A 26,438-nucleotide genomic window follows, 5' to 3' on the forward strand; every position below is an offset into this window, starting at 1 on the left:
GTCTTACATTTAGGGAGGAGTTACTATGTTAGTTCATTGGGTTAGGTGTTTTCTTTTAATTTTTAACCATGTTCCGAAAATGTATTGCTTGTGTACTCCTTTCATTGGTGAAGAGACACCAGTTTCCAAATTACCGCTGGTACAACACGAGAGCCCATATTTACAGTTTCAGGTATTAGTTTCAAGATCGATATAATTTAACAATAAAAACAAAATTGCAAGCACGAGAATAATAATAATAAAATGATGATAGACTTTACATTTCTATTTATTTTTGAAGTACAAAGCAGAAGGTGTTTCCCGTACCTTAAATATACGATTAAAATTGTTCAAATACCATGTATTTATCACAGAAAGCAGCGGAGACAGTTATATTGTAAATAAAAAATGTATTTATTTCGTACGGGACATTGTGAACCAATAAAGACATTAAAAAATAAGCCGATGCATTTTAAAAATAGATTCTCATTGACAGTAAACAAGCCGATCCACCTGGCGCTGCTCGCTTGAACAGCTCTCAGACCCGTGATTGGCTAAACCCCCAACAGCTCGGGTCGCGATTGGGTGAAGAGTGAGAATCGACACTCTGATTGGGTACAGCGCCACAGCGGAAGTTCCGAGAACATGTAGACACACAGGTGATGGATGTTCTTCTTGGTCCAAATACTGTAGCCCCGGTTAACCGTGTGTGCTGTATGAGCACGCTGGATATACAGTAACACATCCATTGGTTTCCAATTACTAATCAATCTAAGAGAAGTCGCACTGAGGTCAAAACTGAATAGCAGACAAAGAATGTCATGGCATCCACAGCGCGTTCACGATTCCGATAGCATGTCACAATAGGAGTGCGCGCATCACGATCACACCGCGATACCCATTGCGGCTGGCGCATCAGTCATGGCGCCACATTCGCGACATTAAGTCCATATATCGCGATATGACATACCCCGACAAAACGCCCGCCCCCCATGTCGCGACATGAAGCCCGCATATCGCGATATGATATATCCCGGCAAAAATGCCCCTCCCCATGTCGTGACATGAAAGGCTCTATATCACGATATGACGTGCCCAGCCAAAAAGCCCACCCCCCCCCCATGTCGCGACATGGAGTCCATATTGAGATATGACAAAAACTATCATGCACATGTCGCGACATGAAAGCCCGTATATTGTGATATGACATACCCCGACAAAATGCCCTGCCCCCATGTCGCAACATGGAGCTCATATGTTGCGATAGGACATACCCTGACAGGAGATGCTGACCTCATGTCGTGACACCAAGTCCATATATAGCGACACGTCCTATCTGGGTATATCATGTCCTGATATGATACCTTTGTTGCGACAGCGGCGCCAGGGTGGCATGGAAGCAAGGAGCCAGTCGTGATATACACTGCCGCGATAGACATGCCATATACATGGGGTCCCTATCATGACATGCTGCGGAGGTCTTGTCGCGATAGTATCCCACAGTTACGCGTTTGGCAACAGCGTGTCACGGTAGGGAAATAAAAGGAGAACGTGCCTTAGAAAATAAAAACCATTGATCTTACAATCACGGTGATTTTACATACATTACAACCACAGGTTTATGTCATAGATGGTTAACTTGCTGGTATGCGTCATGTCTTAGTATTATTCACAGCTAAGGAGACTCATATGTTTATGGATACTGATTGTCTTTAAAATGTTAAGGGCACGAGCTAAACTGTAACAGAGCGCTTGAACTCGGCAGACGGGGTCACTGGAGGTCAAAGTCACCGTGCATGGTCACGTGATCACCGGAAACCCAATGCGCTATATCTCGGGAACGAAAGCAGCACAAACGCTACTTTCAACGACACAAACCGGCACAAACGCAGCACTAACGAATGAGGTGGGTTTTATTGTTTGTGATGTCTGTAGGGGGGGCAGCTTCGTAACAACAGGTGGCGGTGCGGTTCTGTATTCTGTCCGACTCCCTGCTGGTCTTCCAGAGCCCTGTGAACAGGCAGCCCTGGGACGCCCTGGCACTAGTCGCTAGGCGCTTGACCACAGGGTCAGAGCTCTTCATGAGGCCACAGACATAGTGCTCTTCTCCAGCTGGGCCACCCACAAGCTCCTCACTGACCACACTCACTGACCACACTCTCCACTGACCACTCTCCACTGACCACACTCCAGTAACCACACTCCAGTAACCACACTCACTGACCACATTCATTGGCCACACTCTCCACTGACCACTCTCCACTAACCACATTCATTGGCCACACTCTCCACTGACCACATTTATTGGCCACACTCTCCACTGACCACTCTCCACTGACCACATTCCAGTAACCACACTCACTGACCACTCTCCACTGACCACACTCCAGTAACCACACTCACTGACCACACTCTCCACTGACCACTCTCCACTGACCACACTCACTGACCACACTCTCCACTGACCACTCTCCACTGACCACACTCACTGACCACACTCTCCACTGACACTGAGTCGCACATGCTGCTCACTCCCGCGCGCTCGGCTCCCGTCGCCATCACTCCCCCCGGTGTGCCGGGCCATCCGAGCGTGCTCTAACGCAGAGCAGCAGCCAGATGTTTCTGTGCACTTACAGCTGACAGGGTGTCATGTACCGCTCTCAGCCCTGTCAGACTCACGTCTCGGGGGACGCTGTGACAGGGTGCGCGCGCGCGCGCGCACACACACACACACACACACACACACACACACACTCTCTCTCATCCAGCTGCCCCCAGGCGCCGCACTGCAGGGGCCCTGAGCGGGGGTCCTGCCCAGACCGCGCCGCCCCGGTGCTGGCTCAGCGGCGCTCCGATTTCGATTTCTTAAGAACCTGATTTTCTTTTCACAGATCAATCCAGGGAATCACACAGCAGAAAACTTAACATTATCATATAGACCTAAAACAGTATCTACGAACACATCTCCATGAGGTTCAGAAAAGGCAACGGCTCCATAATAAGAATGACTTTGGTTCGGGTGCATTTTTCCACGTGTCGTTTGGAATCACTTCCAAAAAAAGACAAATGCCATTTTTTTCCTTTACTTGACAGTCAATATCGCAGGTTTCTGAGGTGCAGTCCTCTGCCCTGTATTTCCCACAGACTCCCTGCTCTCCACAGACCTCCGAGGGAACCGCCCTCTCTGATAACGGACAGGGCCAGGCTACCTGCTGCCCTGACTGGAGCCTCCATGCCTTGGAGCAACCCCAGCTCCCCCACCACCCCGCCCAGGGCGTCCTCTCCCCTGTTCCCCGCGGCCCCACTCCTGACAAACGCATCAGGAGGTGCTGCAGTGTGACAGGGAGAGATGTCAGCGGCACTGCCGGGGGCCACCAGCAGGGGCCGCCGGCCGGTGTGCAGGCTCCGGACCCGGGCGGCCCGTCGGTGTGGAGTCTGCATGTTTGCGTGTGTCCCCCCTGCCGTGCCTTCACGTGGGCACCTGGGTTTTCCCCGGGAGTTTCCAGCCACTTCCCAGGGACGAGGCGGGCTTGATCCGACCGGCACCAGTGGCCGGAGTGCGGAATGAAAAGCCCGAACCAGGTGCGGGGAGTACTGCAGGGTCAGACGACGCCCGGATCAAGCCCCAGCCGACACTGGGGTCCCCCCCCCCCCCCGAGCCCCCGGGTCTGTCCTTCTCTTGCCTCGACTCCCACGCGACTTGAGCCACTGCCCGCCCTGTCTCACCTCCTTCGGGCAGCGCCCCACCGCCCAGCTGCGCTCAGTTTTGAGATTTACTCGTCACACTTTTCACCGACAACGAGCGTCTGTGGAAATTAAAAAAAAAACAAAACAGACTCTCCGCTCCGGCAGACAGCGCGTCTGCGGGCGAGTGCGGGCGAGTGCTGCCCCCTGGTGGCGGGAGAGGGAGGAGCCCTGAGCGCTGGCGTGCCGAGGGCCAGGCTGCGGCCAGGCTGGGTGGCGTCTTGTCCTCTGCAGTCCCGCTTTTTTCAATCAATCAATCAATCAAAGTTTATTTATCAAATGCACAACAATACAGCGTACAGCAGCAGTAGTTGCTGGCAATGAAATGTCTTTACTACGAGCTCACTGGGGGGGGGTAAAACTCACAAAAATAAGGTTACAAAATAAGGTTGCATAATAATAGACAATAATGTCAGAGAAATTGAATAAAATGCAAAACTTTAACCAAGCCCGCGGCGGAGAGGAGCCCGAGCCGAGAGACAAGGGCTGGCTTCAGGAAGACGAGGTGAGGACGGGGGTGCAGGTTCGTGTTGCAGGCCCTGTGACCGCAGGGCCTCACACTCACGCTTCAATACCGGTGAGAAGAATATTTATAATCCTCTCAGAGCTCTGCTGCTAGTGCTGGAAGTTTAAATAAAGAGAGAATCTCCAGTACTAACAGACGATGTCCGTACGTCTGCCTGGACATTTATTTCAATTGCTTTACATTCAAAACGAGCTCACGGCCGTCAGCAAGACTCCCACGCTGATTATTGTACGACACCCCCGCGATAAGAACGCTCACCAGACGTTGACGTCACCGGCGCGGTCTCTTTGAAAGTGTCATCTGAATAAATCCCCCATGGTGCACTTCTCTCGCAGCTAGAGTAGGGTGTTAAAGTTAATAAATATCTTACAGTCACGCATTTCTGATTTAAAACACGTTTTTCCAACAGAAATAAAGGCTTCGGTTCGTGCTGCAGGAGGATCTGACTAGTAGCTCAGTATCAGGAAAAATGATTATTTAAGGCCCTGAGAGGGCGGCCTGTCTATGATGAACCGACTCTTCCGGCCTGTAAAAAATCAAATAACACTCTGGTTTCTCTTCAGATCGTATAAATCTTTCGCCTTTTACTAAAGATTTCCGTGGAGAGGAACGATATGAGTTTCAACTAATTTTTTGATTGCCCTGCCACACGGTGGGGCTCCCTGATATTGTGAAAAATAGACGCAAGTTAGTATAGTTAAGCTTAAATACAGCTAATATCCCATAGCTGTGGAGTGGCTTCGTAGTGATATTTCTTCCAGGCTCATAGTTTTAAAAGCCTGTTCAGGAAAAGAAACTGCAACTTTGCTCTAAATAGTTTCCTGAGCTCATGTCGCCCCCTGGCTGACCCAGCTGGTACCAGCTGGAAGACTCGGAGTCTCGAAGGTGAGGAAGAGGAAGAGATTTCAGGAAAACAGGTTCCACGTCTTACTGAGCAACAACGCCTTCCTCGGACTGACGATCACTTCACCTGGCCCTGAGGGCACTGAAGGAGCAGGCGAGCAGGGAGCCCTACAGCATCAGGGGGAGATTCTACTACAACATCACCCCCCAATCAAAATCTGGCTGCAAACATCTGAGCGCGTCATCCAACCCCTCCACCTGTATGATAGTGAAGTGTGGGATCCACTCACACCAGGATTACATAAAAGTGGGATCAACACCCCACAGACACTCTGTGTAATAATGAAGTTCACACAGACCTGACTGTCCAGAGAGGACAGGCTCAGTGACCACAGCCTGGACACAGACAGACCTGACTGTCCGGAGAGGACAGGCTGTGCTCCCACAGCCAATGGGGAGAAGCAGAGACAGAGGTACTTTCTGCTGCACTGTGAGAAATATTCTTCCCTAAAATGATCAATCACTGTGTCTAACAAAACTGTAGCCAGACTGAAAAAGGCACAACAGCACCTGCACGTTCTGTGGTGCCTAAAGTAATACAATACGGTGCACCAACTGCTCATGACCTTCTACTACAGCACCATAGGAAGTGTCCTCACTAGTGTCCTCACTGTGTGGTACAGCACTACTACCATGCATGACAGACACGCACAACAAAGGGCTATGGTAATGGCACAGAGGATTATAGGATGTGATTGACTATCAATCGGTAAAGATCCGCCCCATTGGCTCTCGCAATGAGGCACAATCCATCATTCAGGACCCCAGCCATCCCGGCCACAAACTGTTCCCCCCCGCACTCTGGCCGGCGGCACGGACCTCTGGACCCAAGAACAGCTTCTATCCCACCGCAGTACGCATCCTCCAACAGCTGACTGCACTGCACCTCTGCACTCTGCACTCTTAACTTGGACTGCCAGGTATTTTAATGCACTGCCAAGGCTGTATTACTGTACGTATTGATTTGGTTGTTTAGTGACTGTACATGCCATCACTATGTATTATTTACTGTTTTGTGATGTACTACATTGTGCGGTGCTGTCTGTCATGCTGTGTCATCTGCAGTACTGTGTGTGTCCTGAGATCGGTGCGAATCAGAATTCCAATGTACGTGTACGTATGGCAATAAACTCTTCCACCTGTCTAATCCCAGAATTCCCACACCTGCCAGGACCAGTATAGCTCCCAATCCTCCTGGAGGATGGGAGAGGGAGTTCAGGACAGCTTGCCGCTGGTACATAATCTCCTGTCGCAGCCTGGGGAACAGCTGCTGACCCTCTCTGATAATAAGATGCGTTATGTGGTGTCTGTAAATCTTTAGGTGTATGGTCATACTGTAAATATCTTGATATTTGTTGCCGCTTTCAAGACACCATCTCGCAACACACATTACAATAAAACACGAGAAAAGATCAAAACAGCACAGACAAACGAGTACATGAATCAATACACTAAACTATTAAACGTGCTTACTAGTAAGATCATGTGAGTCTCCGGGTTATTGTACGAGATCAACGCGTGAACTCTGAATAGATGACGTAATTGGGCGGGCTCTTTTGAGGAGTGATTTGCATACATCCCCCATGATGCACTTCTCTCTCGCTAGAGTAGTATGTTCAAATAAATAAACATCTTATAGTCATGCACTTGTGATTGATTACATTTTATATCATCACACATAAAAGAGTGGTTCTTGTTGCAGGACGTCTGACTGGCTGCATGATTATAAAATAAATAAAGAGAATATGATGCCCTGAGAAGGAAAGCTTTTCCTGATGTAGGGGGTCTTCTGGCTTGTGAGAACATCTTATACTCTGGTTTCTCTTCAGATCGTATAAATCTTTCGCCTTTTACTAAAGATTTCCGTGGAGAGGAACAATATGAGTTCTGACTAATTTTTTGACTGCCCTGCCTTGTGGTGGGGCTCCCTGATATTGTGAAAAATAGATTCGATCTTTTGCTGGGGGCGTCAGCCCACACTCTGTTGATACCTAGTGGTTGTTGAGGTGTTGATTGATGAAACCTTTAACAGGCCGGTAGCTTTTCTACCAGTGATTTTGCTTAAACTCGTTTTTGTTCCAAACCGTTTCCTGGGCTCGTGTCGCCCCCTGGCTGCTCCAGCCGGTATGAGCTGGGAGTCTCGGAGTGTGTCGAAAGTGAGGAAAAGATTTCATGGAGACAGGTTCCACGTCTCACTGAGCAACAATGCCTTCCTCGGACTGATGATCACTTCACCTGGTCCTGAGGGCGCTGAAGGAGCAGGCGAGCAGGGAGCCCTACAGCATCACCCCCCAATCAAAATCTGGCTACAAACATCTGAGCGCGTCATCCAACCCCTCCACCTGTATGACAGTGAAGTGTGGGATCCACTCACACTAGGATTACATAAAAGTGGGATCAACACCCCACAGAAACTCTGTGTAATAATGAAGTTCACACAGACCTGACTGTCCAGAGAGGACAGGCTCAGTGACCACAGCCTGGACACAGACAGACCTGACTGTCCGGAGAGGTATGGTCATACTGTAAATATCTTGATAATTGTTACCGCTTTCACGACACCATCTCGCAACACACATTACAATAAAACACGAGAAAAGATCAAAACAGCACAGACAAACGAGTACATTAATCAATACACTATTAAACGTGCTTACTAGTAAGATCATGTGAGTCTCCGGGTTATTGTACGAGATCAACGCGTGAACCCTGAATAGATGACGTAATTGGGCGGGCTCTTTAAGGACTGATTTGCATACAACTCCCATGATGCACTTCTCTCTCGCTAGAGTAGTATGTTCAAACAAATAAACATCTTATAGTCATGCACTTGTGATTGATTACATTTTATATCATCACACATAAAAGAGTGGTTCATGTTGCAGGACGTCTGACTGGCTGCATGATTATAAAATAAAGTGAATATGATGCCCTGAGAAGGAAAGCTTTTCCTGATATATGGGCTCTTCCGGCTTGTAATAACATGTTATACTCTGGTTTCTCTTCAGATCGTAAAAATCTTTCGCCTTTTACTAAAGATTTCCGTGGAGAGGGATAATATGAGTTTAAATTAATTTTTTGATCGCCCTGCCTTGTGGTGGGGCTATGATGTGGTTAAAAAAACAGATTGCTATATGTGGATGCTTATTTTATTGAAAACATGTACTAATTAATTAGAAACTGGATTATTTTAAGTCAATTAAGCATTTCTAATCTCATTTAGTTCCCTTTGGAACTGCTGGATAGATCAATGAGCTTGAATAACAGCGCAACCACTTAAATTTTTCAGGCAGCTGGTTTATACAAAAGGTAGCTGTGCTACCAAAAGCAGCTCTGCATTTCTACAACTCTTTTACATATGCAGGAGAGAATTGATGAATAAGCTGGGAGCTGTGGTGCAATTGAAACAGAGAAGAAAAGTAAGTGGTGTTCAAGGCCTGGAGAAGTTGGGATGACTTGTATTCCGTCCCAAACCACCGCCCACCGCCCAGCAAGACTCAGAGTTATGTGCAGATAGTACATACATATTCGTGCTGGTAGGCAGACCTCCTCATCGACATCAGGCCCTGCATAGTGCAAAGCACAACCAGGCTACCGCCTGCAGGTGAGCTGGGCTCTGCTGCCCACCTGTTTTTTTTCTGTTGTGGGCCTGGCTTTGTGTCTGCTCGTGTGGCAAGACTCAGAGACCAACCCCCCCAAAATCCCCAACCGTGGGGTCACATCGTTAGAGAAAATGAAACCAGACACAAGGTCAGCAGAAAAGGTAACTATATTTAGTCAGGAGCACGTCAGTTACATTTGTTAACCAAATAGAATACAAACCAGCTTTTTAAAATAAAAGCAACGATTCTGTGTTGTTTTTGTTTCAAATAAATATTGTGTTTCTTCTGTTACTCACAAACACGTGACATGACACACAATCAGCTGGACAAGATGGGGCACACAGGGAGGAGAATCAACAGGGGTTCCACCAGCGGCCCAGGGGAACCCCCACATCCGCTGGGCTCCCTCTCATAACTGAACCCTTAATACGCCTCAAACAGGACTGACCCGGACAGGCGCTCGTTTCCCGAACACATCTGTATTACCCGTGAAACGGAAAGTTCTTTAAAAAAAACAAAACAAAATTGTTTCCTGAACATATCAGAGGCTTCCTTTTCACCATTAATTAGTTTCATGAGTAATTGCAAGGTCTCCAAATTCTGAAGGTTCAAATCAAGCATCTCGTTAGTAAATTAAGGGTTTAATTAGGGGGGGAATGGCAGTCCCCGGGACCAGGGCTGGGAGACCCCCCTGATGAAGTCACAGGACCAATTAACACACTAGTATCAGCACACAGACAAGTTAAGACTTCATAAGTAATGCCAATAAATGTAAACAGAGTAGTAATATCAGTAATAATTGGTTTAATGTTTTAGAAAGTGCACATCTAATAGTCACCTCCCTCAGCCTCTGGGCCTTGCTACAACAGTGCTTTACACTGTAATACAATAGTTGAGCCACTACGGGTCTTCACCCGCTATCCAGGGGCGATACTGGGGTTACCGGTGCCTGGGGACCCCCCTTTTCCAACCGTCACTTAAAACAGGCACACCATGACAACAAGAGAGGAGCTCTCTCGCCACACGCAGCACAAAAACATGCTGAACCACAACCCCTTCGGGTGGTCTGCCAATACTCACGGAACCACAGAGGAACTGGGAAACTCAGGGCCGACGTACTGCACCAAAACTCCTCTATAAACAGGGGAGGCTCCTTTTCTGGGGGTGCTCTAACTTTCCTCTGCCTTCCTTCATGCCTTGCTTCATTGACATCTTACGTTCACTCCTGACTTCTTCACGGGAAACTTTGTCTGAAAATGGAATTTTTCAATTCCAGGAAAGGCGACAGGTTTCAACCTGCTTCTGAAACTGGGAAGTCAGCTCCCAGCTTCCAAGGGTTCAAGAGCCGCCAGCTCCGACAGACGTTGGGTCACCCCCAGTTATTTTAATTATAGCTCGCTAGCTGGGAAGTCGGAGCAATGCCGGCATGAGAACCGGAGCTGTCTCCGTGCGGGACTCTGAGCAGGGCATGGGGGAGAGGCTGCCCCCTGCTGGTGATAAGAGGAAGAGGAGGTGTTGCCCACAGGAGGGTCCAATGAGCAGCGTAACAGCAGACAAACCATCCACAGCTCTGCCGCCAGCACAGGGCTACAGTCCCAGTTCGTGCAGTCAGAACTAGAGCCTGCCTGCAGCCTGCAGCCAAGAAGGGCTCTCCCGACTCTGCTCCCAGAGGGAGGGAACGGGACAGCCCAGAGGGGCCCTGTGACTCTGCTCCCAGAGGGAGGGAGGGAGGGAACGGGACAGCCCAGAGCGACTCCCACGACTCCCCTCCCAGAGGGAGGGAGAGAGAGAATGGGACAGCCCAGAGGGGCCCTGTGACTCTGCTCCCAGAGGGAGGGAACGGGACAGCCCAGAGGGGCCCTGTGACTCTGCTCCCAGAGGAAGGGAGGGAGGGAACGGGACAGCCCAGAGCAACTCCCGAGCCCTAGCCCAGGCTAAAGTGTCTTTGCTCTTTGCTCAAGCGGATGGGTCCCCTCACCTGCAGAGACTGGGACGGGCCTGGAAACATGCCACGGGGCTGGAATCAGACCCTCGACAGATGTTTGATCACCATGGCATGCTAGAACAGTGCTTTGGTATCCTATAACAACACTGTGGTATTCTGGAACAGCGCTGTGGTATTCTAGAACGGCACTGTGATATCCTGAAACTGCTCTTAGGCAAACTCCCATGCCAAAGAGACAGAAGTGGTGCCAGAATGGCCTGGTTCACATGTTCTGAGTTGTGTTCTCTGACTGAATGGCAGTGAGGTTTGAAAGACAGACAAGGTGCTTCACTACTGGGCCTAGCACCTTAGTCTTCTTTATCATAGCTGGGCACTCTGCCATAACCCTGCACTGAGACACAGTGAACCCACGCGCCACACACTTGGACACTCTCCAACATAAATACAGCGCGTACTCACGCACACAGACTCCCTGGTATAAACACACTAACATACAAAACCCTGCCCTCTTGGTTTCAGTATGAATTAGAGAAGACAGAAAGGGCATCTCAGAGGTTCCGGTCCCCTGACAGTGTGCAGAGTGACAGCCATGACACGAGAGCGCCTGTGCCACACACAGCGGCACTGAAACACTTCCCCTCCACAGCCCCCTGCAGAACCTTGCAGCCAGCGCACATCACCACCCTGTGGCAGGGTGAGGTAACAGCGCTGCCAGAACAACTCTCAAAGCATTCTGGGCCTGTGCCACCTGTCCCTGTTAATTCCCTCGCTTCCCCCCCCCAGAGCACTATCACCAGCTGTGATTTTGAGGTAATAAAGCAATTCCCTTTTCAAACAAGTGGGTAACTACAGCTCCCCCTGGTGGAGGGAGGGATTACCAGAATAAGAACAAGTAGCTTTGCATACAACAGTACAACTGTACAGCAGTCCTGTAGTCCACGACCTTGGACTGTACTCACCATGTGTAAATACTGGAGTGTGAGAGAGTACAGCAGCTGCACACACAGTGGGAGGGTGCACAGAGTTAGACAACAGCATATGCAATCTTATTAAGACACAGTCATTTTGGAATCTACTTTTGAATTCTACGAGACAGCGGCTCTGTTCTGGTAAGTTGCAGCTGTTAATTGTTAAGACCGAAGGTATAACTCTCTCCTGCTCAGACATCCCTCGCTCCCTGACACCCTACACAGCCTCCCCCCCTCTCTCCTGTCCCCAGCAGTGCTTCACGGCCTGCGCTGGACGCTGGGGGTTGGGGCTGTTTCTTCCCAGAGATTCCTCTCTCCGCTCTCTCTCACACGTTCAAACACACACTCTCGCCTCCCTCTCCAGGTCACACCACCCCCAGCCAGACGTCAGCCCTGTCCGGTATCTCACATCTGGACACCCCCTGGTCCAGGCACACCGCCCCTCTCACACAGCTCTCTCTCTCTCTCACACGGTGCGGCCAGGGGCTCAGTCCGGGTGCCACTGTTCTGGCTCCCGGACTGGTCGCCCCTGGCTCGGCTCGGCACGGCCCGGCTCGGGTCAGACGCGTCCGTTTCCCTGCATCCCCTGGTCCAGGGCGCAGTGCTGGTGGGCGCTGTGTGGGTGGGCACCATGCTGGGCAGCGGCTGTGGCTCCGTGGGCCAGAGGGTCAGCAGGGGCTCCCAGGCCACAGGACTGGCAGGCCAGTGTCAGCTGGCGGAGGGCATCCAGGGCCTCGGTCTTGGCACTGCGCAGCAAATCACACTGACCCTGGGGGGAGTGGAACAGGCAGAGTAAGGCTAACAGACCGAGACCGCTGCCCCGTGTCTGTGTCTGGGCTGTGGTCCCTGAGCCTGTCCTCTCTGGACAGTCAGGTTTGTCTGTGTCCAGGCTGTGGTCCCTGAGCCTGTCCTCTCTGGACAGTGAGGTCTGCCTGTGTCCAGTGTCTGTGGCCAGTGTCTGTGTCTGGGCTGTGGTCCCTGAGCCTGTCCTCTCTGGACAGTCAGGTCTGTCTGTGTCCAGGCTGTGGTCCCTGAGCCTGTCCTCTCTGGACAGTCAGGACTGTCTGTGTCTGGGTTGTGGTTACTGAGCCTGTCCTCTCTGGACAGTCAGGTCTGTCTTTGTCCAGTGTCTGCGTCCAGGCTGTGGTCACTAAGCCTGTCCTCTCTGGACAGTCAGGACTGTCTGTGTCCAGTGTCTGCGGCCAGGCTGTGGTCACTAAGCCTGTCCTCTCTGGACAGTCACATCTGTCTGTGTCCAGGCTGTGGTCACTGAGCCTGTCCTCTCTGTACAGTCAGGACTGTCTGTGGCCAGGCTGTGGTCACTGAGCCTGTCGTCTCTGGACAGTCAGGTCTGCCTGTGTCCAGTGTCTGTGGCCAGGCTGTGGTCCCTGAGCCTGTCCTCTCTGGACAGTGAGGTCTGCCTGTGTCCAGTGTCCAGTGTCTGTGGCCAGGCTGATGTCCCTGAGCCTGTCCTCTCTGGAGAGTGAGGTCTGCCTGTGTCCAGTGTCCAGTGTCCAGTGTCCAGTGTCCAGTGTCCAGTGTCCAGTGTCCAGTGTCCAGTGTCCAGTGTCTGTGGCCAGGCTGTGGTCCCTGAGCCTGTCCTTTCCAGACAGTCGGATCTGTTTGTGTTGCCCTGTGTCTGTGTTCAGAGTGAGTCTGTTCAGGTTTTTTCAACGCCCCTCTGCACTCTGCACTTTTGACTTGGCTGTCAGGTATTTATTGTTCTGTCTGTACATACTCTTATATCTGAGCATTGAGTCACTATTTATTATTTACTGTTGTTTAATGTACTGTCTACATCGTGTAGGATTGTGGGATTTATCTGCTGTACTGTGCATGTCCTGAGAGAACGGCACAAATAAGAATCCCATTGTACATGTACAAATGGCAAATAACCTCTTCTATCTATCCTCTCTGGACATTCAAATCTGTCTGTGTCCCTTGTCTGTGTCCTGTGTCTGTGTTGTCCTGTGTCTGTGTTGTCCTGTGTCTGTGTACAGGCAGTGATTGCTGCCTCTTTATGTCATTTGACCTTCAGCACAGTGATGTTCCAGGTGAAGCTCTCCACAGCCTTGCTGAGCTTGCGTTCCTTCAGCCCCTCCCTCTCCCCCAGCTTCTGGAGCTCCTCATGAAATTCCATCCCTAGAAGGACAGAGAAAACAGAGATAAGATACAGACAATGATATTAGGTTGCATGCGGCTTCTGTGTCAGTTTTCAGTGGGTGCACTGATCAATATCGCCTGCAGGGGGCAGTCATGCCCTTCTGCTGAGGTCCCTGATGCCCAGTCGAGCCTCTGAGAGGCGGAGGTGAAACCAGCTTAGACAGCAGGCCAAGGTCACCTGAATCCTTGCTTCCACGTCTGCAGCTCCAGAACAGCAGCTATCTTGACAAAAAATCGGCGTGTACTTTCATATTTTCCCACTTATGGGCAATAGCTCTTGCCAGCTGGCAGCCACACCTCTCCACGTCTGTGTGTGTGCTTTCTGTGTTTGTTGTCTTGACTGCTTCAGACACACGCCAGCTAATGAGACGCTCCTTGCACAGAGACCCAGGCCAGCTGTGCCTTCATTAGGGGGCTGAGCCTCTAACGAAAGTGCCTTTAAGAAGGCTGACTCTGCGCTTTTCCTTGGGCAAAATAAAGCATACAACAATAACATGTTAAAAGAAATTAAAATGAATCCTATGATCAGGTTAATTAAGGTTTATGACTACCCAACATGTGTGGGGTGTCTTCTGGACTTGACTGACAAAAGATCTCACTCACTGACCGATTACCCCACACGTGTGCCGTGTGCTGACACACTCACTCACTCTGCACCTTCTGGCTGACACACACACACTCACTGTGTTCACGCTGGCTGACACACACTGTACACGCACTGTGCTCACGCTGGCTGACACACTCACTCACTCTGCACCCTCTGGCTGACACACACACACTCACTGTGCTCACGCTGGCTGACACACACTGTACACGCACTGTGCTCACAGTGGCTGACACACACTGTACACTCACTAACAGAAACTGACAGACACACACTCACTGTCTCTCTCACTGTGCACTGACTGACACACTCACTGTGCACACACTGACACTGACTCTCACTGTGCACACTGACACACACACTCACTGTGCACACACTGACACTGACTCTCACTGTGAACACACTGACACACACACTCACTGTGCACACACTGACACTGACTCTCACTGTGCACACTGACACACACACTCACTGTGCACACACTGACACTGACTCTCACTGTGAACACACTGACACACACACTCACTGTGCACACACTGACACACACTCACTGTGCACACTGACACACACACTCACTGTGCACACACTGACACTGACTCTCACTGTGAACACACTGACACACACACTTACTGTGCACACACTGACACTGACTCTCACTGTGCACACACTGACACATACACTCACTGTGCACACTGACACACACACACTCACTGTGCACACACTGACACTGACTCTCACTGTGAACACACTGACACACACACTCACTGTGCACACACTGACTCTCACTGTGCACACACTGACACTGACTCTCACTGTGCACACACTGACTGACTCTCTCACTGTGCACACACACTTATTGTGCACACACTGACACGCGAACAGACAACATCTACCTGACACACACACACATCACAGTGATCCAAACACTGCCAGCCCCGCTCCCCCCTCACCGTCTCTCTGCACCTGGGCGATCTTCTCCCACACGCCGTCGGCGTTCTCGATCAGCTGCTTGTGCTCTGAGATCATCTAGGAACCACAGACATAGCCATCATCATCATCGCCAAAACAGCAACAGTCATAACGCCTGGCCCCTCTACAAGAGGGGGGCTGTCTCTATTCACCTCATTCTGACAGCGTGCTATTGCCCTGAACAGGACGTGTCTCCCAGCGAGTTCTGCAACTGCGGGCTCGTCTGCTCTCTGTGATTAAAGCGCGCCATTCGGATTTATTTCCTATCAAAATAAACTCTATTCCACGATAGACATCCTAAAATGAGTACACACTCCAACAACCCATAAAACTCTCCTCAAGTACAAAAGCTCTCTTTCAGTCGATTGCCCATTTTCAATCGGAGCACGTGGATTGCTGGGGCTGCATCTGCCATGCGGATGAGCGAGTGGCTTGCTCAGGGGAGAGCTGACCGAGGCCTGAGAGCGGGAGCCACTTCTCCACCTGCCGGAGGAGAGCAGGAGCCGGAGCAGCTGGATCCAGCTGTTCCGATGCCCGGATGCTCTAACTCTGGGGGGGGGAGGACGCGGCGGGGCTCCGCAGTGGGCTCCGCGCTAATTGGAGCAGGATCCTTAAAGAACCCTAAAGGATGTTGTGGAGTTCTGGGATTGTTCAGACACAGCAGGCACGAGTCGGGAACAGCGCTCCCTGGGCTCCCTCTTGCAGGCAGGGAGTTATGGGAAGCAGCTGCTGCAGCCATTACTGTCGCTATAACCTGCGTCTTCCACCGACCTGCTTCCAGACCTCCCAGAACTTTCCTAATCTCCCAGCTGGACTGGGACGGAGAGGGACGAGCCCCAGGATGGCCGGACCGGCTGTCTCCAGCTAGTGGCAGCCGGGAGCTCGGCTCTGGCGCTCTCCGTCTGTGCTGCACAGCCCTTGAATTCAGAGCTGAACCGTTCCCACGCTGACACCTCTCCCATACCCTCTCCCCCCTCCCCCCTCCCCTCTCTCCAAGTCGTAATCGTTCTCAGGCTCCCTGCTCCCACACTGCCTGTCGGATGCAATCTTATTAGAAAAGGAGAAGAAGCTTGACACTTACAGCTGCGTTTTCAAAAGACCTAGAAGTGGATGTCTGGAACACAGAGCCCAGCCATGGCATTGAACCTGACACCCTGGCGCCTTTCAAAACACAGCTGCAGGAGCTCCTGAGATCAATCGGCCACTAGCAAGCAGGGGAACTAGACGGGCCGAGCCGTCTCCTCTCCTTCTTAACCTCTTGGGATAAATATTCAGGATTTTTGCTAAATAAATCAAATGGACCTGATTGTTTGAGAACAGTGGCTGCACATGCACAGCAGTGAACAACGCTGTTAAAGAGACAAGTGAGACAAATACATGTGGTTAGAGCTGAGGCACTGGGAGAGAGAGGGGGAGGCAGTGTGGGCTAGTGGTTAGAGCTGAGGCACTGGGAGAGAGAGAGGGAGGCAGTGTGGGCTAGTGGTTAGAGCTGAGGCACTGGGAGAGAGAGGGGGAGGCAGTGTGGGCTAGTGGTTAGAGCTGAGGCACTGGGAGAGAGAGGGGGAGGCAGTGTGGGCTAGTGGTTAGAGCTGAGGCACTGGGAGAGAGAGGGGGAGGCAGTGTGGGCTAGTGGTTAGAGCTGAGGCACTGGGAGAGAGAGAGGGGGGCAGTGTGGGCTAGTGGTTAGAGCTGAGGCACTGGGAGAGAGAGAGGGGGGCAGTGTGGGCTAGTGGTTACAATGAAGGGATGGGTTATTACTTTTACATACTTATCTTAGAGGACCATTTAGTGTGTCTCAGGGTATTTACCGTGTCATAGGCAGTGAGCAGTTTCCGTGTGGTGTCCAACAGACTGCCCAGTGGTTCCAGGCAGGGGTACCCCTCCTTCAACACCAGGGTGGCACAGGGGGGACCCTCTGGAGTCTGTAGCCGCGCCGCCAGGCTCTGAATGCACTGCTTCAAGTTGGATGCTGGGGGGAGCCCACACAGCTCCTTAAAACACACTGTGGCATTCTGCTCACAGACACACAGAGAGGGAGACAGAGGAAGAAGAGAGGCATCAATGTCCAGCACAGCCCTTCCCAGCAGCCCTGACTCCCGGTGGGCAGACACACATCCACAGCAAGGCCTGTCTGAGAAGGGGTTAATTCTGTCCCTCCGTTACGGTCTTGAACGTGTGTGCATGTGTGTGTGTTTGTGCTGCTCTCTGCGTGTTAATTAAGCAGCAGAGTCAGTTGGGGACAGTGTTGTGTAATGGAGAGGAGAGGAGGGGGGTGCAATTAGGGAGACAGACAGTTGATCACCCAGCTGGAAGGAGAGCAGCTGAACAGGACAATTAAGCATTGCTGAAGGCCTGCCTGGGTCCATGTGTGTGTCTGTGCAAATGCCTTCTAGGACCCCCTAGTGCTCGATGACCAGTGTTTAGGAGCACCTCTGCTCCCCACTGTGTCTGACCTGCGTGTTGAGCCTCTCCCTGCCCTCTGTCTGACCTGCGTGTTGACCTCTCCCTTCCCTGTGTCTGACCTGCGTGTTGAGGCTCTCCCTGCCCTGTGTCTGACCTGCGTGTTGACCTCTCCCTGCCCTGTGTCTGACCTGCGTGTTGACCTCTCCCTGCCCTCTGTCTGACCTGCATGTTGAGCCTCTCCCTGCCCTGTGTCTGACCTGCGTGTTGAGGCTCTCCCTGCCCTGTGTCTGACCTGCGTGTTGACCTCTCCCTGCCCTCTGTCTGACCTGCGTGTTGACCTCTCCCTGCCCTGTGTCTGACCTGCATGTTGACCTCTCCCTGCCCTCTGTCTGACCTGCGTGTTGAGCCTCTCCCTGCCCTGTGTCTGACCTGCGTGTTGAGGCTCTCCCTGCCCTGTGTCTGACCTGCGTGTTGACCTCTCCCTGCCCTGTGTCTGACCTGCGTGTTGAGGCTCTCCCTGCCCTGTGTCTGACCTGCGTGTTGAGGCTCTGACTGCCCTGTGTCTGACCTGCGTGTTGACCTCTCCCTGCCCTGTGTCTGACCTGCGTGTTGACCTCTCCCTGCCCTGTGTCTGACCTGCGTGTTGAGGCTCTCCCTGCCCTGTGTCTGACCTGCGTGTTGAGCCTCTCCCTGCCCTGTGTCTGACCTGCGTGTTGACCTCTCCCTGCCCTGTGTCTGACCTGCGTGTTGAGGCTCTCCCTGCCCTGTGTCTGACCTGCGTGTTGAGGCTCTGACTGCCCTGTGTCTGACCTGCGTGTTGACCTCTCCCTGCCCTGTGTCTGACCTGCGTGTTGAGGCTCTCCCTGCCCTGTGTCTGACCTGCGTGTTGAGGCTCTGACTGCCCTGTGTCTGACCTGCGTGTTGACCTCTCCCTGCCCTGTGTCTGACCTGCGTGTTGAGGCTCTCCCTGCCCTGTGTCTGACCTGCGTGTTGACCTCTCCCTGCCCTCTGTCTGACCTGCGTGTTGACCTCTCCCTGCCCTGTGTCTGACCTGCGTGTTGAGGCTCTCCCTGCCCTGTGTCTGACCTGCGTGTTGACCTCTCCCTGCCCTGTGTCTGACCTGCGTGTTGAGGCTCTCCCTGCCCTCTGTCTGACCTGCGTGTTGACCTCTCCCTGCCCTCTGTCTGACCTGCGTGTTCTCTCGCAGGTCGGTGGCCTCTCTCAGGGGGGTGGCAGCCGGCCGGAAGGCCTCGTCCAGAGGGCGGATCCCGGTGTGCCGCAGACTGACGTGCTCCCGGCTGCGACGCGCCCGGCGGACCGACAGCCCCCGTCTCTGCGCCTTGCCGCCTCCGCGCCGGTTGGTCACAGCCACGTGCACGAAGAGCGCGGCGCGGGGGAGGGGCTCCCCGGTGAGCGACAGCAGCGGCACAGTGCGGTACCCTGGCTGCAGGCACTCGAACGCGATGGTGTACTGGCCGATGAAGTCGTCGCCGATGTAGTCGTCGTCCAGGACCACGAAGCGCAGCAGGGCCAGCTCAGGCAGGTTCACCTGCGGACAGACACGAGCCCTCCAGTTAAAAGACATTAGCACCATCGTCACTGTTATTGTTACTAGCTGCATGGGCCCAGCTAATATTGATCAGCATGTGTTTCATTCCACTGCTTGTTAAAAAACACCTTTTACATATCTTTACCCTGGCAAGCCAGGCTCTTACAGGCTCAATGCATGAGGGAAGGCTTGTCCTGCTGGACACGCATTGGTGTCGTCCAGTTTTTGTTCCAACTGGAGAAGCCAGTTAAACGACCGGCCCTGCTGCTGGACAGCCGGCTGTCTTCAGGGCCGCGACAGCGGTCAGGCAGCCGATCTGTCGACCAGAGCCAGAGCCCTCCTGACCGCCTCACCGTGAACTCGAAGGTCTCGTCGAACAGCGGGTCGTCCTGGTTCTGGGCGGCGGTGCGGGTGCGCTGCTCCGCGCAGTCGGCCGGGATGCCGTGCAGCTCCAGCACCACGTAGGGGTCGATGACCTCGCCCTTGGCGCCGGCACCCTGCGGCTTGGGGAAGCTGTGCCCGCTGATGACCTTGATGCGCAGGGTCTGCGGCGGCACGCCGGGCACGCAGCCCTTGGAGTTGGCGCTGAAGTAGGAGACCTCGTCGCGCATGACGGCCGGCCGGAGCACGTAGCCGCAGCCGCCGTTCTGCGCGAAGCGGCCGGCGTGCAGGTCCATCATGGCGCCCGCCGTCTGGAAGTTCATGGCCACCAGCTGGCACCCGCACTTCCAGAAGTCCTGCGGGTTGGGGTTGCTGGAGTCCAGCCGCACGGCGCTGGGCCGCACGCGGCTCAGGTGGCGCTTGGTGTGGGCCACCAGCTCCTCCGGCGTGTCGCTGGCCAGCCGCCTCGCCTCGCCCTCGCCCAGCGAGCACAGCGCCCAGCTCGCCTCGGGGCCGGGGCCGGCGGGCGTGGCCGGGGGCGAGGGCGAGGGCGAGGGCTGCGGCGGGCAGGAGCTGTAGTAGCCTCGGCTGCCGGCGCGCGCCACGGCCACCAGGTCCGACAGCTCCCGGCGCAGCCGGAGGCGCCGGGGCTCCGGCGGGGGCGGCGCCACCAGCACCGCGCCCAGGTCCTCCTCGCCCTGCAGGGTCAGCCGGCGCCCCGCCAGCGCCCCGCCCGCCCCGGCCTCCTCCTCCTCGTCCGACACCTCGCCCTCCGAGCCGCCCTCCTCCGGGGGCAGCTTCTTCCCCACGAGCAGCACGCGCCCCCTCAGCTGCTCCGGGGAGGGCAGCGCCCCGGCGCCCACGCCCGGCTCCGGGGTGTACAGCCGCCCGCCAAAGGCCTTGTGCAGGAGCTGCGCCAGCGTGCGCTGCTGGCCGGGGGAGCAGCGCTGGCACAGGTACAGCAGCAGGGGGAAGGGCGAGGAGAGGAAGGCGTACTTGTTAACAACCTCCAGGGCCCCGCGGAGCGCTATGGGGGCCACGTTCGCCCCCGCTCGCTGGTGCTGCTGCTGGTGGAACCTGTCCCCCAGGACGGGCTCTCCGTCCGCCCCGTCGCTCGCCGCCAGCTCCAGGCAGCGGCACCCCATTTTGAGCGCGCGCACGAGCCCCGCCAGGTCCAGGGGGCCCTGCACCTGGTCCCCGACGAGGTGGCTGCGGTGGGAGGTGCTGATGTAGTAGTGCGAGAGGGGCAGGGCCATGTCCTGGCACACGCGCCGGTGCTCGGGGTCGAACAGCTGGCACTCGGGCGACAGCAGGAAGCGCGTGAAGCCGTCCACGCCCAGCAGCCCGCGCTCCCGGCCCTGGGCCGACGGCTCGTGGCGGCGGATGATGTCCAGGCAGGCCTCGGGCGTGGCCAGGGCCAGGCCCTGCTCCGTCTCCAGGAAGAGCCGCAGGTCCTGGGCGTCCAGGCTCTCGCGCTCCTTGGACAGCTGCGCCAGCAGGAAGTAGACGTCGGGGCGCGTGCACAGCTCGCAGAACGCCTCCTGGAACTCCTCCAGGGTCACCCGCGAGGTCAGCTTCTCCTTCCGGCACTGGATCTCCTTGAACTTCAGGCGCACCTGAGGGAGGAGTGAGAGAGGAGTGAGAGAGGGGAGAGAAGGGAGAGGAGTGAGAGAGGGGTGAGGAGAGAAGGGACGAGAAGAGAGGAGGGAGGAGAGGAGTGAAAGGGGGTGAGAGGAGTGAGAGAGGGTGTGAGAGAGGGGTGTGAGAGAGAGGAGTGAGAGAGGAAAGTGAGAGAGGGGAGAGAGAGAGGAGCGAGAGAGGAAAGTGAGAGAGGAGTGAAAGTTGAGAGAGACAGGTGAGAGAAGGGAGGAGAGGAGAGTGCTCCAGTGCTTCGCCACGCCGACCCACCCTGGTCTCCTTGACGCCGGGGCACAGCCGGCAGACGGTGCCCACCGCCGTGTCCTCGGGCACGATGCCGAAGCCGTCCTCGTCGGCGCGCCGGAACTCCTCGGCCAGCCAGGCGGCGCGCATGGCGCTGCCCGGGCTGCCCTCCAGCGCCTCCCCGCCGCCGGGGCCCGGGTGCGAGAGCAGGAAGCGCAGCCCCGTCACCCAGATGTTGGCCACGTCGGCCGACAGCGCCGCCAGGTCCAGCGACTGGTAGCCGTCGCCGTGGATGATGGAGAAGGCGGCCTCGTCGGCGAGCTGCTCGGCCGGGCCGTGGTGCCGGAAGGTGTCCGTGCTCTTGCCCGTGCGCACCTCGCGGATGCTGGCGATGTCCAGCCGGGCGCGGTCCCCCTCCTTCTTGGAGGGCTCCCAGCGCAGGCAGCGCAGGTCGGGGTCCAGCGTGTAGAAGCGGCTGTAGATGCGGGAGTTGGGGCGCACTTTCTTCAGCTCGCAGCCGCACTGCATGAAGGCCAGGCAGTCCGCCGCGCTGCTGACCTTCTTCTCCGAGGGCATGCTGCTGAACGACACCGTCTTCTTCCGGCTGCCCGCGGCCTTCTGGGCCGAGGGGTCCTGGGGTCAGGGGTCAGGGGTCGGGAGGGAGCAGGAGAGGGAGAGGGAGAGGTACGGTGAGACCGCAGCGGTGTCGAGCGGTATCGAGAGGACGGCGCTGGTCCCTCACTGCCCTGACGGGCATCGCCATGGCGCCGGGCACTGGGGCAAGAGGAGACACCGGAGGAGCCTGTGAAAACCCGTGGAGAAGTGCGACACTGGTGCTGGAAACACACTCTGACTTCAGGCATCAGCCCGCTGTGTGCGTTTCAGCTGACGTCAGCCACAAACAGGCGGTGTACCCCTGAGTACCCCAATGTACCCCAGAGACCTGTGGTAGGACCACCTGCACTTACGCGCTGATGCCAAAATCCTGGACTCTGGCACAGTTAGTAAACTAGGAGGATAAGTTAGCACTGTAAAAGCTGAAAACCCTAACCCCAAAATTCGAGACTGGGGACACACCAGACTGATGCCGAGTAATGCAGAGAAGCGCTGAACCTAAGACTAAGCGGAAGTGCACTGAGAACTGGGAACAGGAGGCAGCTCTCCTTTACACAAAGGGCAGTGGGAGAGTGGAACAGGCTGCCCAGCCCTGTTGTTGAAGCCGATACTCTCGCTTCTCTCAAGAAACAGCTGCAGGAGAGAGCCTCTGGTCAAGTAGCTACTATTAAACTATTAAACAGGCCTGATGGCTCCTTCTGATTGCGACTTGTTTTTTGCCAGCTGACCTCCCTGCTACTCTTGGGTCTTCTGTTTCCTTGCTGCCCCTGCCTGGCGTGCAAAGCCTGAGCTCTCCCTGCCTGCACGCAACACATCCGTTTTTTTGCAAAAGCTGTTTTAGAGTAACCGCACATTAAACTTCAGCTGCTGTGCCTGTGACCCAGGGCCGGCTCTGTTCCAGCCCAGTTTCTGGCTTTCCCGGGCCGTTAACCCTCCCCCTCCCCCTCCCCCACACGTTGTAGCATAATCGCATCAAAATCAGAAATGCTGAAAGATCAGAGTTGTTAAAACGCTGGCGATTGCACATTTTCCCAAAAAAGGCTCCTGCGCTGCAATCTCTCCAGGAAGGGGTGCTAACTGATACCCAGCCTGGTCCCAGCCACCCTCTACGCCCCAGCAACCCCATTCCTCAGAGTCAACCGGCAGGCGCGCAGGAGGGAGGGGGGCGTGCTGTTTCTGGCTGTTCGGTGGTTTATTTTGTGCAGAGAAAGGTTCCAAGCAAGACGCCATTCACCCCAGCTACTGTAACTTGTCTGGCTGCTTGTAGCTAATAGACCCGGGAATTTCTTGAAAGCGACCAGGGTGTTGGCATCGGTAGCTTGTTCCCCACTCCCACCACACTTTGTGTAAAGCAGTGCCACCCGTCCTCTGTTTTTTTAACGGGCTGGAGCACGAAAAAGCCCCCGAACACCATTCAAAACACTACCAACACGGGGCTCTCTGGGCTCTGCAAGGAAACTATTCATTGGTGATTAAATCTAAATGTTTCCTGCCTTGCACACAGCCGCCTGCCCCCACAGCTTGCCGCGCCACAGACACTTTCTCCGCGAGCATCGACTCTCCCCGATGGCTATCGGGACTCTCCTTGTTGGGGCCGCGGCCTGTCTTTGCACGTCTGAATGAAACCAGCAGAAACAAAACAACCCCTTGCCTCCCTCCCCCCCCCCCCCCACCTTCCAAAAAAATAAAACCGCTTGGAAAAACATCTGTTGAGGGGTCACGTGGTGTGCCAGGAGCTCCAGAGCACACAGAGCCCCCCCACTCCTCCTCCGTTCGGGCTCAGAAGAAACATTCTCCACCCTGACGTCAAACTCACTCAACAGCTGGTACACTGAGGGGGCTGTGTCCCCAGTCAACCCCTGCACCCAAACCCCTCCCCATTCTCCGGCCCCTCGCTCCCACCCTCTCCAGCTGGGTCCGCCCCCCCCCCGGCGGGGCTCCCCTGCGCCCCCAGACTGGCCAGGCCCCATCACTATCCTCCGAACAGGGTGGGAGAGGCAGTAACCAGACCCGTTTTATCGGCGCCGATCACTGCTCATCCAAAACAACAGCCACCATTGAGGAATGCTCTTTCACATGAACACACCGCCAGGCTGAGAAGGACACACTTTCCAACTTCTTATGTACGCATTGGTGTTTTATTATATATACTGTACGTATGTTGCATTAGATTGAAGAAGATGCATTATAGAAACATGAATCACAGGACACAAGTGGAAATAACAGAGCATTTAAAACTAAAAACCGGAGGTGCTTCTTTACACAAAGCGTGGTGGGGGTGTGCAACAGGCTACTCAGCCCTGTTGTTGAAGCCGAGATCGTGGCTTCTTTCAAGCCACAGATGGACGAGATGTTGGGATAGCCGCTCACTATCAAACCGAATGGCCCCTCTTGTCTGAGACCTGTCTTATGAAGGTAATGTACTGTAGCTGTACCAGCTTTTTATTATACAGAGGTCATGGTGCATTGCACTTGTCCGTAAGTCTGCTGATCCAGCAGCCACAGCGATAACGGCCTGCTGGAGAAAGGAAAGTTGCAAGAGGTGTGGACACATGGGCGAAGGCCACACCTCTGCTTTCTAAACCACACCTGTCTTTAAAAACGACCTGTCGCCACTGCCCCCCCCTCCCGGGATGGCCAATCAAGGTGAGACACCAGGCCCATCCGAGAGCCATTTCCAAGCAGGACTTTCTTTCCCTGCAGACTGTCTTGCCCTGCTGCACGGCGCCGAGGAACCTGCCCCAGGACGTGATCCGTAGCCGACTGACACCGCTCTCGGGTCGGACACGGCAGTCGGGGTGCAGCAGGACCTCTGTATCCCTGGAGGTGACAGTCCGGCGCTCTGACCGGCTCCTGGCCCTCGAGGGGTGGGCGCTGGGGCAGCCGTTCTCCGGCGGTCCGCAGGCAGCTGCAGCCGGACCACCGCTCCTCGCGGGCCGGGCCTCTCGGGCCCGACCTCGGGTCGGCGCTGCGAAACCATGGCAACGTCTGCACCCCCGAGCCGATCTCTTAATGCACAGATCTGGCTTAAAAGGGCATGCATCACCTTTAATCCTTTAATCTCTCTGCGGACTGTGTTCTTCTTCTCCCGCGCTGCGGAGGAGCCGCCGGGCCCGGAGCCAGGCCTGAGAGTCCGAGAGGGAGGGAGACTGGACAGCACTCCAGGTCCTGGGCTCAGGCCCGGCTGCCAGTGGGCTGTTCTGAACCACAGAGAAACATGGGACAGAAGCCGAGACCTACCACCTCTAATCCAGCCTGTGAGTAAACGCATGTGCACACGTAGTGCCACTCGCACATCGGCAAGCCTCTGGTACCGACTAGTCTGGCTCCTCACAGGGCAGGGCAGCTCCCAGTCCCGGGCTCCAGTGCGGTACTGGGAACACTGGGAGCTGTGGGGCAGAGCGAGAGCAGGGGGACGGAGCTCTGAAGTAAACACTGCACAAAATGCACAACGCACGGGCCCGACTGGCACGACACATGCCAGATGAAAAGCTACCCTGCAGGGCAGGGGCGTTTGCGAGCGTGACGCAGCTCCACTGAGGCAGGCCCTCGCTGGAAGCAGCCTGCAGTTCCAGTGTTACCATTTTAGAGAGGGATCTGGAACACAGAGTCAGTAAATAGCTCCAGGAGTCAGGAAATCAACCGTTGCATAAACAACCTTCCACACACCTGCCGCTGCTTTCAAGTCAGACCCGACAGCTCACGGGCGGCCACTGGGGGCGCCTGGCACTCTGGGTGACGTTCCTCGGGCCGAAGTCCGAAGAGGTGAGTCGTCAGTCAGATGCAGACTGACGGGCTTTTTCCTTTCAGTTCTGGGGACACCAGCTCCCAGGAGAGGATCTCAGCAGCCTGCCCGGGACACGGGTCCGGGGACATGCCCAGCGCTGCCCGGGACACGGGTCCGGGGACATGCCCAGCGCTGCCCTGGACACGGGTCCGGGGACATGCCCAGCGCTGCCCGGGACACGGGTCCGGGGACATGCCCAGCGCTGCCCGGGACACGGGTCCGGGGACATGCCCAGCGCTGCCCTGGACACGGGTCCGGGGACATGCCCAGCGCTGCCCGGGACAAGGGTCCGGGGACATGCCCAGCGCTGCCCGGGACACGGGTCCGGGGACACCGCTCCTGCCTACATTCATTAACCCTAATAAACGTAATAACCAAAAAAATAATTCTTTCAAAGGCCGGGACGAAACTGTGAAATT

At 54.9% G+C, this 26,438-nt stretch overlaps 1 protein-coding gene and 3 non-coding genes across 4 annotated transcripts in view; 3 read left to right on the forward strand and 1 right to left on the reverse strand.

Annotated features, from left to right (window-relative positions):
* The first annotated feature begins 4,792 nt into the window (after positions 1-4,792).
* LOC148822303 (U5 spliceosomal RNA) lies at positions 4,793-4,909 on the forward strand. The gene has a single exon (XR_016093947.1). It is a non-coding gene; the product is annotated as a U5 spliceosomal RNA (small nuclear RNA).
* Positions 4,910-6,961: 2,052 nt separating this feature from the next.
* Positions 6,962-7,078, forward strand: LOC148822304 (U5 spliceosomal RNA). Its single transcript, XR_016093945.1, has one exon. It is a non-coding gene; the product is annotated as a U5 spliceosomal RNA (small nuclear RNA).
* Positions 7,079-8,140: 1,062 nt separating this feature from the next.
* On the forward strand, positions 8,141-8,257 carry LOC148822305 (U5 spliceosomal RNA). Its single transcript, XR_016093959.1, has one exon. It is a non-coding gene; the product is annotated as a U5 spliceosomal RNA (small nuclear RNA).
* A 646-nt stretch (positions 8,258-8,903) lies between these two features.
* Positions 8,904-26,438, reverse strand: part of plcl1 (phospholipase C like 1) — a 30,092-nt gene continuing 12,557 nt past the window's right edge. The window contains exons 2-8 of the mRNA XM_088930782.1: positions 21,645-22,250; positions 19,709-21,352; positions 18,996-19,355; positions 17,212-17,415; positions 15,385-15,460; positions 13,700-13,809; positions 8,904-12,436 (exon numbers count right to left, since the gene is read on the reverse strand). Coding sequence (XP_088786908.1) covers positions 12,227-12,436; positions 13,700-13,809; positions 15,385-15,460; positions 17,212-17,415; positions 18,996-19,355; positions 19,709-21,352; positions 21,645-22,250 — 3,210 coding nt within the window. The 3' untranslated portion in view covers positions 8,904-12,226. The remainder of the gene's footprint in view (positions 12,437-13,699; positions 13,810-15,384; positions 15,461-17,211; positions 17,416-18,995; positions 19,356-19,708; positions 21,353-21,644; positions 22,251-26,438) is intronic.

This window comes from Atractosteus spatula, chromosome 13 (assembly GCF_055471065.1).
Source record: "Atractosteus spatula isolate fAtrSpa1 chromosome 13, fAtrSpa1.hap1, whole genome shotgun sequence".
In the NCBI taxonomy this organism is placed as follows: domain Eukaryota; kingdom Metazoa; phylum Chordata; class Actinopteri; order Semionotiformes; family Lepisosteidae; genus Atractosteus; species Atractosteus spatula.